The 13,606-nt window shown below is 59.8% G+C and overlaps 1 protein-coding gene across 3 annotated transcripts; it reads right to left on the bottom strand.

Annotated features, from left to right (window-relative positions):
* Positions 1-7,729: 7,729 nt before the first annotated feature.
* On the bottom strand, positions 7,730-11,548 carry RAB7B (RAB7B, member RAS oncogene family). Of its 3 annotated transcripts, none has more exons than XM_032133393.1 (6): positions 11,191-11,548; positions 10,172-10,233; positions 9,931-10,057; positions 9,480-9,626; positions 8,814-8,939; positions 7,730-8,405 (listed from the first exon to the last, which is right to left on the bottom strand). In XM_032133393.1, exons 1-6 carry the CDS (start codon positions 11,347-11,349, stop codon positions 8,325-8,327), a joined length of 702 nt encoding a protein of 233 aa, XP_031989284.1. In that variant the 5' UTR covers positions 11,350-11,548; the 3' UTR covers positions 7,730-8,324. The 3 variants fall into 3 exon arrangements, with proteins under 3 accessions (XP_031989284.1, XP_031989282.1, XP_031989283.1); XM_032133391.1 differs by having other exon boundaries at positions 9,411-9,626; positions 11,191-11,542; XM_032133392.1 differs by having other exon boundaries at positions 9,411-9,626; positions 11,206-11,541.
* Positions 11,549-13,606: the final 2,058 nt, after the last annotated feature.

A 13,606-nucleotide genomic window follows, 5' to 3' on the forward strand; every position in this document is an offset into this window, starting at 1 on the left:
TAAAGGGCAGCCTGATACGTGCGGAGCCCTGTGGGACAGGAGCGCGTGACACAGCAGCGGGAGCAGCCCACGAGTGTTCCCGGAGGTCCCTGTCACAGGGCAAATCCCGGGAACACAGAGCTCCAGCATCCACAGGGATCCTGCTCCCGAGGCACCACAGAAAGAGGGGCAACAGCATCCTGGATGGTGCTAATTAACATCCAGGGCTAATGTGCAGGGTTAATTAGCTATGAGGCTCATGCTGAAATGGACTCCTGCCATCAGTGAATGGCATTTTTCCTAGCAAAGCTCCACTGAGGAAAGATGAAAGGTAAAATTCCAAAGCTGGCTCCCGGCATGAGGGAGACAGGACCAGCTGGTGCTCCTCATCCTCCAACCTGCTCTTTGCATTGTGCCCTGGGCAGGCACATGTAGGGCCCAGCAAGGTCAGCAGCGGGATGCCAGGTCCGTGGGAATGCCAGGTCCGTGGGAATGCCACTGACCCCTGGCACAGGCGGTGAAGAGCTGTCTGTGCACACTGGGACACAAAACCAACCCAAAGTGACTCCGTGCCGCAGTTGCTGGCGCTGGGACTGGGATGCTGGCAGGGCTGGAGTCCAGCTGGTTGGATTTTTGCACCCCCCAAGGAAGTTCTCCATCCTGTGCGAGGTAATTTTCCCACAGGGAATGACTTCAGGCTCTCCCTGTCCCTTCCCTGCCCCGGTGTCCCTCCTGCACAGATGGATTCCCTGTTGTTTCCTGCTCCCTGTGGCAGGACCTGCTATTCCAAAGTCCTGCTGGGTGTGATCGGGATACAACGAGGTCTTGCCCTGTGGAGAACCCAGCCCCATGCACCATCGATGGTCCTGGGGCATTTCTGACGTGGGAGGCACAGTCCGGTCAAATTCCATTTGCAGGACCTATAAGTACAACTTATGCTGCCTCTTTCTGCTCTGGCCAAACTCCCCACATGTGGCCCGAGGTTGTGTCCACCAAAAGAGCATCCAGGATGGTGTGCAAGGCATGGAGGAGTGTCTGGGAAGCACCGGGAAGCAGGGGAGAACTGGGAGATGGAAGGACACCCCAGGGGCTCCTCAGACACACAGACTGCAGAGCTGGTTATCTCCTGGGCCGATAGCAGCATTCCATGTGCTGGAATGTATAGATTTGTTTACAGAAGATTAATATTAGCACTTAATGGGAGCGATAATTCAGTGGTAATAACTCAGTGGAGCCCCGAGGCTGGGGGCAGCAGGGACAGGCAGCGCATGCCCTGGGGCGGAGGAGGCTGGATCCTGAGAGGCGATGGGACCTGCAGGGAGCCTTCCTCCCTCCGTCCTTCCCTCCCTCTCCCATCCCCAGACCTGCAGCCAGAGCTGCTCCTTGCTTTAGGGTGGTTTTGCCAAGGAAACGGGGTTTGTGCAGGCACAGGCGTGGGTAGGAGGCAGGCCTTGGGGTGGAGATGCTGCAGGTGGAGCGGGGCAGCCTCTGAGGAGGGAATCTGGTGCTTCCACAATGATCTGGAGGTGATGAAGAGGTTGAGACGTGCTGGGAGGTTGTTCCTCATGGCTGATGTGCTGCTCAGGCTGTGACACCTGCACAGGGCACAGCTGAAGCCACAGGTGGAGTGTCTTGCTTCCCTGTCTGTCTGTCTGTCCCTTCAGGAGCTTTTAAAATCCTTCAGCCAGATGGGAAAGCAGAGATGCAGGCTGCCAAATTCCTACGGGAATGAGGTAGTGGAGGAGGAGCAGGTGATGGATTTGCCCGGTGCTGAAGGATGCTCTGAGCTGCTGGGAGGGTGGGCAGGGGTTGGCACCCCCAGTGTCACCGTGGGGACCCTGTGTCACCCCACAGAGCCCGGCTGGAGCTCGGAGATTCCTGGGGCTGGTTATCACCGTTTCCTGCTCGCCCAGGAATGCAGGTCCTGGGCCCGGGCCGGGTGCCACCATCCCGCTGGCAGAGGTGGCCCAGCCGTTGGCTCTGTGGTGCCAGGGCTGGAGCCACGGCTCCCACCTGAAAGGGAACCGCCAGCACTGCCGTGCCCGCTCGGTGTCACCGGCTGGCACAGGGGACAGCGGCTTGATCCTGGCAGGAATGAGGAACACGATGTCCCAGAGGGAGGCAGCAGGATTATTTACAGCCCCAAGATGAAGGCTGGAATGCAGAAAGGCTGCGGAGAGCTGCCCCCGTGCTCGGCAGCGCGTGGGCGTTGGGGCCGTTCAGTTCTCGGGGTGAGCTCGGGGCTGGGGAGAGGCTCTGGGCCTTTGGGGTTTGTCTGCCGGGGGAATTGCTGGGTCACAGCTGCTTGGGGCCTTTCCAGCCTGCCTTAGCCCTGTGGGGACATCTCCAGAGGCAAGAGGAGGGCCACCCTGCTGCTAAGACCGTGTCACCTGTATGTGTCTGTGGAGCCAGCCCTGCCACAGCGCTGCTGGCCCTTTTCTTCATAGGGGGATCCCCTCCCGGGGCTGCAGCAGCAGGGCTGGCATGGACATGTCCCCAAACAGAAGGATTGGCAGGGTAAGACATCCTGGCTCAGGGAGCAGAGCACGTTCTGGTGGTCAGAGCCAACCGCACCGACCCCGGGTTCTGTCTGGGGCATCACAAGGGCCTCCAGAGGAATCGTCGCCCCCAAAAAGACCCTGCCCAGCGCGCAGAGAGCGCCTGGCACTGGGCTGTGTGTCCTCACCTGGGGCTGGCCAGTGCTCTCTGGACAGCCCTCAGATCACCTTGAGCAAGGGCTGTTATCTTATTTGTGAAATAGGTGTAAGATATCTGCCTTCTCCAGGGGAACTCCAAATGTGCTCAGCAAGGTCTGCCCAAGGCCCAGGGGCACGAGCAGCGCTCAGCAGCTGCTGGGGCAGGGTGGGAGCAGCCTCAGCATCAAAAATTCCTGCCCTTGGAGCAGCCCCGCAGCGTTGGGGGCCCCCAGGCCAAGGGGTGCCACGTGGAGCATCCCATTCTGCTGGAATCCGGGCTGGGGGCTGGCTCCAGGCACTGCCTCCCCCACCCCTCAAGGCTTTCTGCCCGCTCTGATCCAGGAGAGTCAAACCCAAACGAGGCTTTTTCGCTTAAACCATTGAATTCCTGTGGAGGGAGGTTTTCTAGTTCAAAAAAAAAAGGAATTTTTCCTCCAAAAAAATGTGGGAAGGTGCGTGGAGGAGAACGTGAGGCTTCTCCTTGCTTCCCCCAGCTCTGTGCAAGGCAGAGCAGGGAGGGAAAGGGAACGTGGTCCCATCTCTGCTGCTGTGTCCCATCTCTGCTGCTATGTGCCCTTGGGCAACTCATTAAGGCCCAAACGCTGCAGGCCCAGCCACGGAGGGAGATAAGCCCTGAAATGAGCCCGCTCATTGTTCAGGCTTCGAGGTCAATGCCTGCAGAGCAGCCCAGGTGTTGGACGTGAGGACGCGGTGCTGGAGGAGGAGGAGGAGGAGGTCCTGTCGCCCCTGCTCAGAGAGATCAGCAGCCAGATTTTAGATGAAAGCGCTGCCTGCTTTGCCTTTTTTAGGAGTTTTAGGAGTGTTGGTGCTGCAGCCGTGGCACGAGGCCGGGAGGCAGCTCAGGTGCCAGCCTGGCCTGAGCGGGTCGGTGGTTAAAGGGCGTTAAAGTTCAATAAAGCATTTGGGGCCAGAGGGATGCAGTGTCCAAGTGGAATCTGCTGGGAGAAGGATTCACTGCCCTGAGCCTCACCCAGGGCTTGAGGGAGGCTCTGTTGGTGCCCTGGCTCTGGTCTGGTCCAGCCACATCCCCAGGGATGCTGGTGATAAGGAAATCGGCCGGAATAAACTTCCTAACACAATTTGAAGCATTTGATCTTTAAACTCCATTCAGCAACTGAAGAAAAACGGAACATTTCTGTTCTATCTATTATTTATCGCTGGTGGCCTCACGCAGACCTGAGGGAGCTCAGCCAGGGCAGCGAGAGGAGGCAAGTCCACACTTTCCAAACAATCTCCAGTCAAAATCGGGGAATCTGAGGGTAGTCAGCTCCTCCTCGGGCAGCAGGGACCCACAGCAGGAGGCTGAAGCTGCTCTCCAGGTACCCGTAACACTGGAATTCCCTAGGGAAGGTGGTGTCCATCCCCGTGCCAAGGGGCACACCCCTCCCGCGTGAGCCCTGCTGTGGCTCGGTCCTGCCTCGGCCACCACGGAGCTGCTGCCTGGGACACTTGGCACAGGGACCATCCCATCCTGTTCGAACCAGCCCTCCACGGATTTCTCCGGGTGCTTTTGCCGCTGTCATTCCCGCTCTGGGGTCTGTCCGGCGGTGGGATCCTCTCCACAGCACTCAGCACCTCTGCACGGCTTTGCAAACACAAAAGGGCTGCAGCGAGGGGTGGGGCAGCGGGGCAGCCCCGTGCCAGGCCGGCTGGGGCCACCCTGCCCACCCCACATCCCAGTGGGCTGATCCTGCTACTGTCCCGAGCTGCGGGAAGGACGCCCGAGGCTCGGGCTGGCTGCTGACTTCAGCATGTCCCAGAGCTGACTGCGGGACCGGCCACAGCCCCTAATCCTCCCTACGTGCCGGCTCTCAGCCCTGCCATGTCCCCAGACCCCGCTGTCCCCAGCCCCGGGGCCAGGCAGAGCCCCACGGGGTGGGACGCGGTGCCAGCAGCTGCCGTGGGCTGGGGCTGCGGGAGAAGCGCCAGCGTTTGCTGTGCCCGGGTGGGCAGTGAGGGCACGGCTGTGCTTCAAACCTGGGCTGATTGTGTGTCCCTTGGGGGGACAATCACACCTCGGGGGGACAGTCCCACCGATCCCATCGGCGTCACCCTCTCACTGGGGTGGAACACCGGGGCAGCGATTGAGGGAAGGGAGAACAGTCATTCAGGTCGTTAATAGCACCAGGAGTGTTCTTGGAAAGAAATCTCGGTGTGCCACAGGCCAGGCCACCACCCCGAGCCCTTCATTCCCGGGTGAGTGGCGCTGCCGCAGGTGACAAGGGACCAGGAGTGGCCACGGTGGCCCAGGGAGGCTGCAGAGCCTTGTGCTGACACCTCCGGAGGTGTTTACTGCCCTGCGGCCCGCTGGCACCACGGGGCACAGATAAGGCTTTGCGTGATGCCGTGGATTTGTTTTTCATGTCTGACGCCTTCGAAAGGTTACCTGGAACTTTGAACCTCTGGGGTTTATCAGGTCGGCTTTGAAGTGCCTGCAGCCACTGCCTCGCTCTCAGTCCCAGCTCCAGGTTAATGGGGCTTCTGTTTCCAAATAGGAAAACTTGGGGGTTTTAAAATTTTCTTTGCAGCTTTTTAAGGTATTTTCCAGTGCCTTTATTTTAATTCTCACATTTCAATGGATGAGTTTACTCCCACCCAGCTCCCGGTGCCACAGGCTGGGGTAGGTGGATTTTTAGGGATATGATTTAATGGTGGGCTTGGGCTTGATGACCTCAGAGGGATTTTCCAACATAAATTATGGATTCTGTGGTTCTTGGGCACTGCTGCCTGTCCCTGGGATGTGTCTCAGGAAGGAGCAGTGGTAACTAAACCTCAGAACACTGAAGCAAACTGGGAGTCAGGGATTTAGAGAGAGTGTGGGGTGCTAATTCCGAAAATACCGAGGGCAGATTTGCAACAGGGTTGGGATGGTCCCTGTTTGGTGACAGCATCAGGGGTGGGATTTTACTGATTTTTGTGGTTTCAGTGAGTGAATGAAAACCTGTAGAGATGGCAGAGCAGCTGGGAAATCTCTCTGGTTTTCAAACAGGGCACTGTGGGCAGGAGAGCAGGAGGGCTTGGGTTTGGTTCCTCAGCAGTGGCCACAGGCCGGGCCCTGTGCCGGGGTGAGCTCAGGCACTCAGGTGGCTGCTCAGGAACTCTCTGAGTCACACAAGGCAAATATTTTCCCCTTTGATTTTCACCCTGAGAAAATCTCGACCTGACCTTGTTAATCCCACACGTTGCAAACCTCCCCCTGTCCTTTATCAGGTTTCGGCCACGGGATAGTGTTACCATCTTAGCACCTCTGGCCTCTCCTGCCAGCATCCTGCCTGGCACCGTGCCACCCTGCTCGGTCTCCTGGCCTTCCTGGCTGTGCCAGGGCTGCCTGGCCAGCAGGACACCCTGCCCAGGAGGGATGGAGGGAGAAGAAAAGCTGGAGGGCTGTAGCTGGCTCCAGCACGGTGCTGCACATCTGCGAGGTGTGTTAGCCAGGAATTCCAAAGGGTGGTGATGCCACTGGAGATCCTGCCAGCTCCCAAGGCTGCAGCATCCTTCACAGGCTTAATTCCCGTGCCTGGAATGATGTTCTGTGGATGCACAAAGTGCTGGGGCCCTGCTCAGTTTGAGCCCAGCACCTCAGAGCCTGCCCAAAGGCTCTGGGGCGAGCTGTGCCTGCAGCTCAAGGTCTGACCCCAGCCCATCTGGGTGCTCCTGCCTGTCCCTCTCTGGGCATCCTGGGCTGCAGGTGGACCCTGAGTCAAGTCTGCAGCTCCTGCCTGGCTCCAGCTCCGGCCACGCACAGGCTCCAGCACCCACAGCAGCCCTGGGCTGGTGCCAGAGGCTGCTGAGCCCTGGCTGAGGGAGCACCCGCTCCACCGGGTGCATTTGTGTGGCCTGCTCAGCCCTGGGTGTCCAAACTGCTGTAAAACAGATCAGCTTTTTGTTTGCCAGTGCTGAGAGCTTCTGAGGAAAGGGCGTGATCAGAAACAACATCGCTGCTGGCACGGACAGCGCTCAGCACCGCGTCCAGACAGCCCCAGCCGGTGCCCGGCCCGGAGCCGTGCCAGGGTGGGGCTGGGGGATGCTGGCTGCGAGGGGGGCTCCGGGCAGGCCCAGGGTGGGGAAAGGGCGTGCAGAACGTGGGGAGGAAATAGTTAATGCCCCTCTCCTCCCAATAGGAAGGGACAAATCCTCTCCCCGGCCCGGTGCCCAAATAAACAGGCGGAGCGTTGCGAAAGGACGAGGGTGGGAACTCTCCGTTCCTCTCCGCAGCCGGGTGGTCCAGCTCCAGCTCTGCAGCCCTCGCTCAGGTTTCACCCTTCCTGCCACCCCCCTGCCCTGCCACTGCCACCCATGGGTGCTGTCCCCATGGACGGTCCGGGTGATGCCAGGCAGCCTCCGGGCGGCTCTGTGGGACCACTGCGGTCAGCGTGGGGGGGTCTGGAGGGGGATGGCGAGAGGCCAGGAGGTCCCTGGTGACCTCCCTGGGCATCTGAGTCCATCCACCCGGCCAGGGGGATGCTGCAGCCGCGGGTGGCACCAGGCGGTGCCCGCACAGAGCTGCTGGAAGGTGCCCGGTGCGGAGCGGGATGGATGCAGGAAGGGAAGCGGAGCCTGGCTCTGCTCCCAGCGGGCTCCCTCTGCCGACAGCCGCCCCGGCCGGGTGCCCGCGCCACCTCTGCACAGCCACTGTGCACCTCCTCTCTCCCCTGACCCGAAATTTGCACTGGGAAAAAGAAAAAGAAAAAGGAAAAAGGAAAAAGAAAAAGAAAAAGAAAAAGAAAAAGAAAAAGAAAAAGAAAAAGAAAAAGAAAAAAGAAAAAGAAAAAGAAAAAGAAAAAGAAAAAGAAAAAGAAAAAGAAAAAGAAAAAGAAAAAGAAAAAAGAAAAAGAAAAAGAAAAAGAAAAAGAAAAAGAAAAAGAAAAAGAAAAAGAAAAAGAAAAAGAAAAAAGAAAAAGGCAGACCAAAATGCATCCCCCAGCCCCGAGAAGCTGAACAGGCTCAGGGAGGAAAGTCTGGAGCACAAGAATCTGGAGCCCCCATCCCATCCTCCTGCTGCAGGATCTGGGGAGCGTTTTGCAACACATAAATATAAATAAAAATGAAATATTTAATTTCCTTTAAAACAGAAAAAAAAAAGAAGTACCCCTGACAAAGTGCTTTTTTGAGAATCCTCCCCAGCGAGGTGGGAGGTGGAAGGTGTTTGATGGGGGATATGTGCGAGAGCAGGGGAAACTGAGGCACAGAATTGTTGCCTCCACAGTGGCTGGTCCCAGGAGGGCCCTGTGCCGAGGCCACCAGCCCCACTTGTCCCCCCCCAGGCCAGCCCATACCCACCCTGAGAGCCGTGGGGACACCAGGGAAGGGTCACCCGTGGTGCCAAGGCCGTGGTCTCTGGAGAGGCATCGGGAGCACTGCCCGTGTCCCTGGCACCGTCACTGCAGGGACATCGCCCGCTCGGGTGCCAGACGGCAGCAGATCGAGGGGGGACAGGGCCACCGTGGCACTGAGGTGATTGGGAGAGCAGCTCCAGAGCCCTGGGAAGCAGCAAATCCCGGGATGTGCAGGCAGCCGGCCCTGGTGCGTCCAGCGGTGGCATGGCCAGCAGCCCTGTGGCCAGGCTGGAGTGGGCAGCGGGCACAGACCCCCGGGCTGTGGGCATCGTGGGGTCCAGCGGCCCCAGGGTCAGCAGCAGCTCTTCTTGGGTTTGTCGTTGGGAGTGAGCTTGATGGAGTCGGTTAAATAACTCTCAAAAATCCCTTTGTACTGGAGAGAAACGGAGAAGGGAAAGGATGAGTGACACCAGCTCGGAGCCACCCCGCGGACCGCAGAGCGCTGGGGTTCAGCCCCGACTTGTGATTAAAGGCAAAATCCAGGGAAAAGCCACCTAGTGCAGGGCTTGGGGACACCAAAGTCCCCGCGGGACGGCCGCTAGAGGACAGTGCTGGCGCGCTGTGGGTGCCACACGCCGCGGTCCCATCACCGTGCGAAAAGGAAACGGCAATTCCTATTCCTATTGACTTAGGATCGAACACTGCTGCGTTCCCCATTCCCGGGGCTCTCCGCTGCAGCAGGAGCTATTCCATATGGGAGGATCTGTCAGACCAGCCCCGGCTGAGCCCAGCTCCCTCCCGAACCCCTGCCCGGCACAGCTCGGAGCAGGAGGACGCTCACCCTGCTCAGTGCCTGCTTCGCGAGGGTCTCAAAAGCCTCGGCCACGTTGATGTTGTTCTTGGCACTGACTTCGAAATACGGGATGTCCTTCTCCTTGCACCAGGCTGAGGCCGTTTCCTCGGGTACCTGCGGGGAGGGAGGAGAGGATGGAGCCGCAGCTCAGGGATGGTACAGGAGATCCTCCTCACCCACGCAGGCACAGCTGGGCGAGGGCAGTGCCTGAGGTTGTAATTCCTGCTGCTCTGGTGGGGACAGCCTCTGCCCCAAGGGACAGCAGGGGGATGCTGCTTATCCCCTCCAAGAGTCCTGGGGGAGGTGGCAGCTCCTTGCCTGGAGCCCTGGTTTTCATGTGAGGATAAGGAGAAGGCTGGTTCTGAGGTGAAGGATCAATCCCCACAAGCCTTTAGGGCCCTACAGCATCCCAGTCATACAATCATGGAATTGTTTAGGTTGGAAACGATCTTTAAGATCATCAAGTCCAGCCATTAAGCCAGCACTAAACCGTGTCCCCAAGTGCCACATCTGTACGGCTTTTAAATCCCTCCAGGGATGGTGACTCCACCACTACTCATCCCGCTCTCCCTGCTCCACCCTCACCTGCCGGTCACAGAGGTCTATCTTGTTCCCCAGCACCACCATGGGGAAATCCTGTTCTCTAGAAATGACCTTCTCCAGGAAGTCATCTCTCCAGTTGTCCAGGGCCTCAAAGGACTCCCTGTCTGTCACGTCGAAGGCCAGCACGCAGCCGTCTGAGCCTTTGTAGAAGGTCGACACCATGGAGCGGAATCGCTCCTGTCCCCCTGTGTCCCAGATCTAGGGCAGAGGAGGGCACAGATAAACACACAACACGAGCAGGGTGGGTGTTGGCAGCCCAGGGGAGCAGCTTCAGAGAGTGCTGAGCCCCCAGAATTCCTGTGGGATTCCAGTGCAGTTCATGGATGCTGAAAATCAGGCTCTGAAAACCGGGCTCTGAAAATCAAGCTCAGAAAACCAGGCTCTGCACGTCCAGCCCTGCACCTCATGCTGCCAGTGGGCATTTGGGCACAGCAGGACAGAGTGGGACACACACGGCCCTGGGATCAGGGTGGGCACCCCGGGCAGTGCCAGCTGTGCTCACCTGCAGCTTCAGGGGGCTGTTGTCCACCGCGAGGACCTTGGTGAGGATGCTGGCACCCAGCGTGGTGCGGTAATCCTCGTAAAACGTCTTGTGCACGTACTGGTGCAGCAGAGAGGTCTTGCCCACGCTGGTGATGAGGAAAGGGGCACTGGAGAGGCTTTTCCCTGCTCAGGGGCGGGTGACAGCAGGAGCTGCACGCCCAGCACGCACAGGGGGCTTCCCTCCCTTGCCAGCTCCTTACCCCAGAGCTCCGATGATGATGATCTTCAGATCCACCTTCTTGCTGGCATCCATGGACAGGCCCTGTGGGGCGAGAGGGACCCACCGGCCTGTGGGGATGGCACCGGCTCCCGCTGGCACCGGTGGTGCTGCCCAAGCCCTCTCCCTGCTCCCACCCTCCCGCCGCGGGACCGCGGATGTCGCTGTGTCCTCACCGTGCCAGCACCATGCCCGTGCCATGCCAGCAGCTGCTGCACTCGTGCCCCAGGCATGGTGGGGACAGAAACCCCCCGGCCAAGCCCGGCCCACGGCCCCGCCCGCGCCGGGCTCCCGGGGAGCCGGAGCACGCCCAGACTCGCCGGCTCATCTCCATTCAAAGCTGCCGGGAGCCACTTCCCTGCTTCTCCCACCCCCTCTCGAGCGCAGTCCTTCCCCTAAGCCTGGCACACGCGTCTGGGGTCCTGCTGAAAATTACATTTATTGAAGAAGACCCCAGCCGGGTGGAATTCCTTGGTGCCCCAAGCGCAGCTCAGGGAGCATCCCCGCCCGGGAGAACCCCGGAATCTCCCCGCAGGATGTATCCCCATTATGTCCCAGTGTCCCCACATGCTCTGAGCCTGGTCAGGACCCCTGAAACCCCCTCCCCAGGTGGGACCAGCATCCTCCAGCAGCCCCAGCAGCTCCATCCTCACGGCAGCGTCCGGCACCGCCGGCCAAGGCACAGATGGAAACACTGGCAGCCTCATCCCTGCATTTTTCTCCGATGCGCTGGCCAGCCCTGCGCCGTTCCCCCTTGGAACACCAGCAGGGAGCTCTCAGCTGTGGGCTCCAGGCCCCTCTGCACCCGCTGCCCCCCGTGCCCGGCCGCGGGCAGCATCCTCGGCACCGGCAGAGCCTCGTGTCTCAGCACACACAAACTTCCCGGTCCTTTCGCCAGCTTTTTGGCAGGCCAGATGTTTTTAAACTCAAAATGGAGTTTCCCCAGCGTTTTTGCCTCCTCGCCGTTGCTCCGGGGGTCTCGGCTGCCCCCCGGGGACTCACCTGCGGAGCACTCACCTGCCGGGGCGGCCGGGCAGCCAAGGCTCCCGGCTCCGCTCCCGCCGGGCCGGGGAGGAGAGAGGCGAGAGAGGAGGATCCGGGAAAGGGCGGCCGATCCCTGCCCTCTCGGGGAAGGCGGCTGCGGGCCCCGCTCCGTGACATCAGCAGAAAGGGGCCGAGATCCTGCCGGGGCTGGCGGAGCCGCGGGCGGGGGCTGGGATGTCCATGGATTTTCCATCGATTCCGGGGCTCTGCCGAGTGTCCCCGGCTCGGGTCCGATAGGGGGAGGAGAACAAGGTTCTCCCCGTCTGCTGGAGTTTGGGATGGACTTTTGGCTTCTCCTCTGGCTCAGATTCCCCCCGGTTCCTTTCTGCCACCTCCCCGGGACCCCCTTTCTGCGTCTCCGATGGGCAATTTTTGAGGGATGAGAACAAAAGGCGGGCGGGGCTGTGGGCAGCATCCCGGGAGCCATCCCGGACTTTGCTCCGACAACACGGGATGGGACACGCGGATTTGGGAGCTGAGGAGGGGCGGGGATCCCTCTGAGCAGGGTGGGAATCAGGAGCATTTCCAGCCCCTCCATCCCTGCCACCCCCAGCCCTCAGGAGTCCCGCCCAGCACCCACAGCCAGCACGGGAACCCCAGAAACACCCCAAAAAGAGGGAACAGAGCTGGTGACACCCCCAAAAGAGGGAACAGGGCAGGGAACATCTCCTGCAGGATGTGTTCAATCAGAAATGGGATTTTGGGGATCTCAGCTGCCCCCATGGAGCAGCCAAGGACACCTCTGGCCGTCTCTCCCAGCGCCAGGCTGGTGCCCGGGGCTCTTCGGAGTGGGGAAACCTGCTTGGCCACGGCCGCAAAGGCGCAGCTCTGCTTCCCGGCGTGCGAGGACAGGTCCCGTGCCCGTGCCAAGCATTCTATAGGATTTGGGGTTTGCAGTGGGAGCGGGGTGCCCCATCTGTGAACTCTCCCTCACCCTGCACCAGCAGCCCCCCAGTTGCTGGTGGTCCCCCTGCCCAGGTTTCGGGGTCCCTCTGAGAGCACTGGCTTTTGCTTTTCCACTTCCATCATTCTCGTAGATTTTTTTTCCCCTTACAGGCCCTAATGCGATCTCAGGGAGGATCACTGAGCTCAGCAGGACACACCCTCCTCCCCCTCCTCTCCAGGTGTAATCTGGGACCTGTCTGGCCAGAAAAATCTGTTTTTCCCCCCAGAGGGCAGGCGCTGGGAGGAGCTGGGCTGAGGCAGAAGGACCTGAGCCATTTCTCACAGGCGGCCAGTAAAAGGCTGGCGTTTCCCTGGAGCAGCTCTCCCCAGTCCCTCTGTTCAGCCCCTTTTCACCATCCTGCTTCACCTTTGCTCTTGCAGACAGAATTTATTGTTCAACCTCCCCCCGCAACAACTTCTGCCCTCATTCCTCTGGCGTGGCCCTGGTGCGCTGAGCGTTGCTCACTCTGTCAGGTGATCGATGCCTCTCCACGCTGCCGGGGCTGGGGTTTGTGGCCAATCCCAAACTGCAGCTGATGCCCAAGGCCACTTCTGCTTTTGGCCAGGGAGGCTGTACCCACCAGGGTACATCAGCATCAGCTCTGGCTTTGGTTTGATTTCATGGAAAAAGGGATTTTCCCAAAGCTCCTGCTCTCCTAATCCCCCCTGGGCTGAGATTCTGCCTGGATGAAGGCAGTGGGAGCAGCGAGGAGGAGGTGATGGCCAAATCATTGCTCAGCAGCTCCAGCCACCACAGCTTCAGTCCCATCCCGGCTGCTCCCCCACGTCAGCGATTTGGAGGAAAAGGCGTGGGTTTTGTGGCCTGTGACTGTGAGGAAAGTGATGAAACCCAGGCTGGGGCTGACACAGCCGGGGAAAAGGCTCGTGGGGACAAGGAGAGGACAGGCTGTGCCCTGCAGGGCTGGGAGAGAGAGGGAAAGGGAAGGAAGCAAAGGGCATCCAAGTGTTCCCCGCGCTGTTCAGCCTCCCTGGGGCACCACAGGGCTGCTCTTTGCTGGAATGCTCACACTTCTTGGAGCAACTTCCCCCCCAAACCTGTCAAGGGGGCACGGAATGCTCTGGGATCCCAAAAACACGGCACCAGAGCAGTCCTGGGTGAGTCCAGCTCTCACTGCCAGCTGCTGTTTGGGGACACTGGCTGGTCCCTGTCATGCTGGGGGGATGCTCCCCCCACCAGCCCCTGGGCTCGTGCTCAGCAGCACCTCGGCGTGCTGAGGGTTAAGGTGGAAGAGGGACAGGAGACCTTTGTCCAGCTGCCCCAGCACTTTATCTGGGACTGCAGCAGGGGTGAAGTCAACACAGGAAACGTCACCGAGCCCACACTGGTCAGTGGCACAATCAGTGCCTCTGGGCAAGGCAGATATCTCCCTTTATTTCCAACCACAAGGCTCAGCCGCAAAGTTTACGA

This window comes from Corvus moneduloides, chromosome 24, assembly GCF_009650955.1.
Source record: "Corvus moneduloides isolate bCorMon1 chromosome 24, bCorMon1.pri, whole genome shotgun sequence".
Taxonomy (NCBI): domain Eukaryota; kingdom Metazoa; phylum Chordata; class Aves; order Passeriformes; family Corvidae; genus Corvus; species Corvus moneduloides.

What these genes read in the sequence shown, in the direction of transcription:
- RAB7B (XM_032133391.1), bottom strand. Translation starts at nt 11,349, where the DNA reads ATGTCACGGAGCGGGGCCCGCAGCCGCCTTCCCCGAGAGGGCAGGGAT. An exon ending in ACAGCCCCCTGAAGCTGCAG is followed by an intron (nt 9,627 to 9,930) that starts GTGAGCACAGCT and finishes CCTCTGCCCTAG; the next exon opens with ATCTGGGACACAGGGGGACA. An exon ending in CGAAGCAGGCACTGAGCAGG is followed by an intron (nt 8,406 to 8,813) that starts GTGAGCGTCCTC and finishes GTTTCTCTCCAG; the next exon opens with TACAAAGGGATTTTTGAGAG.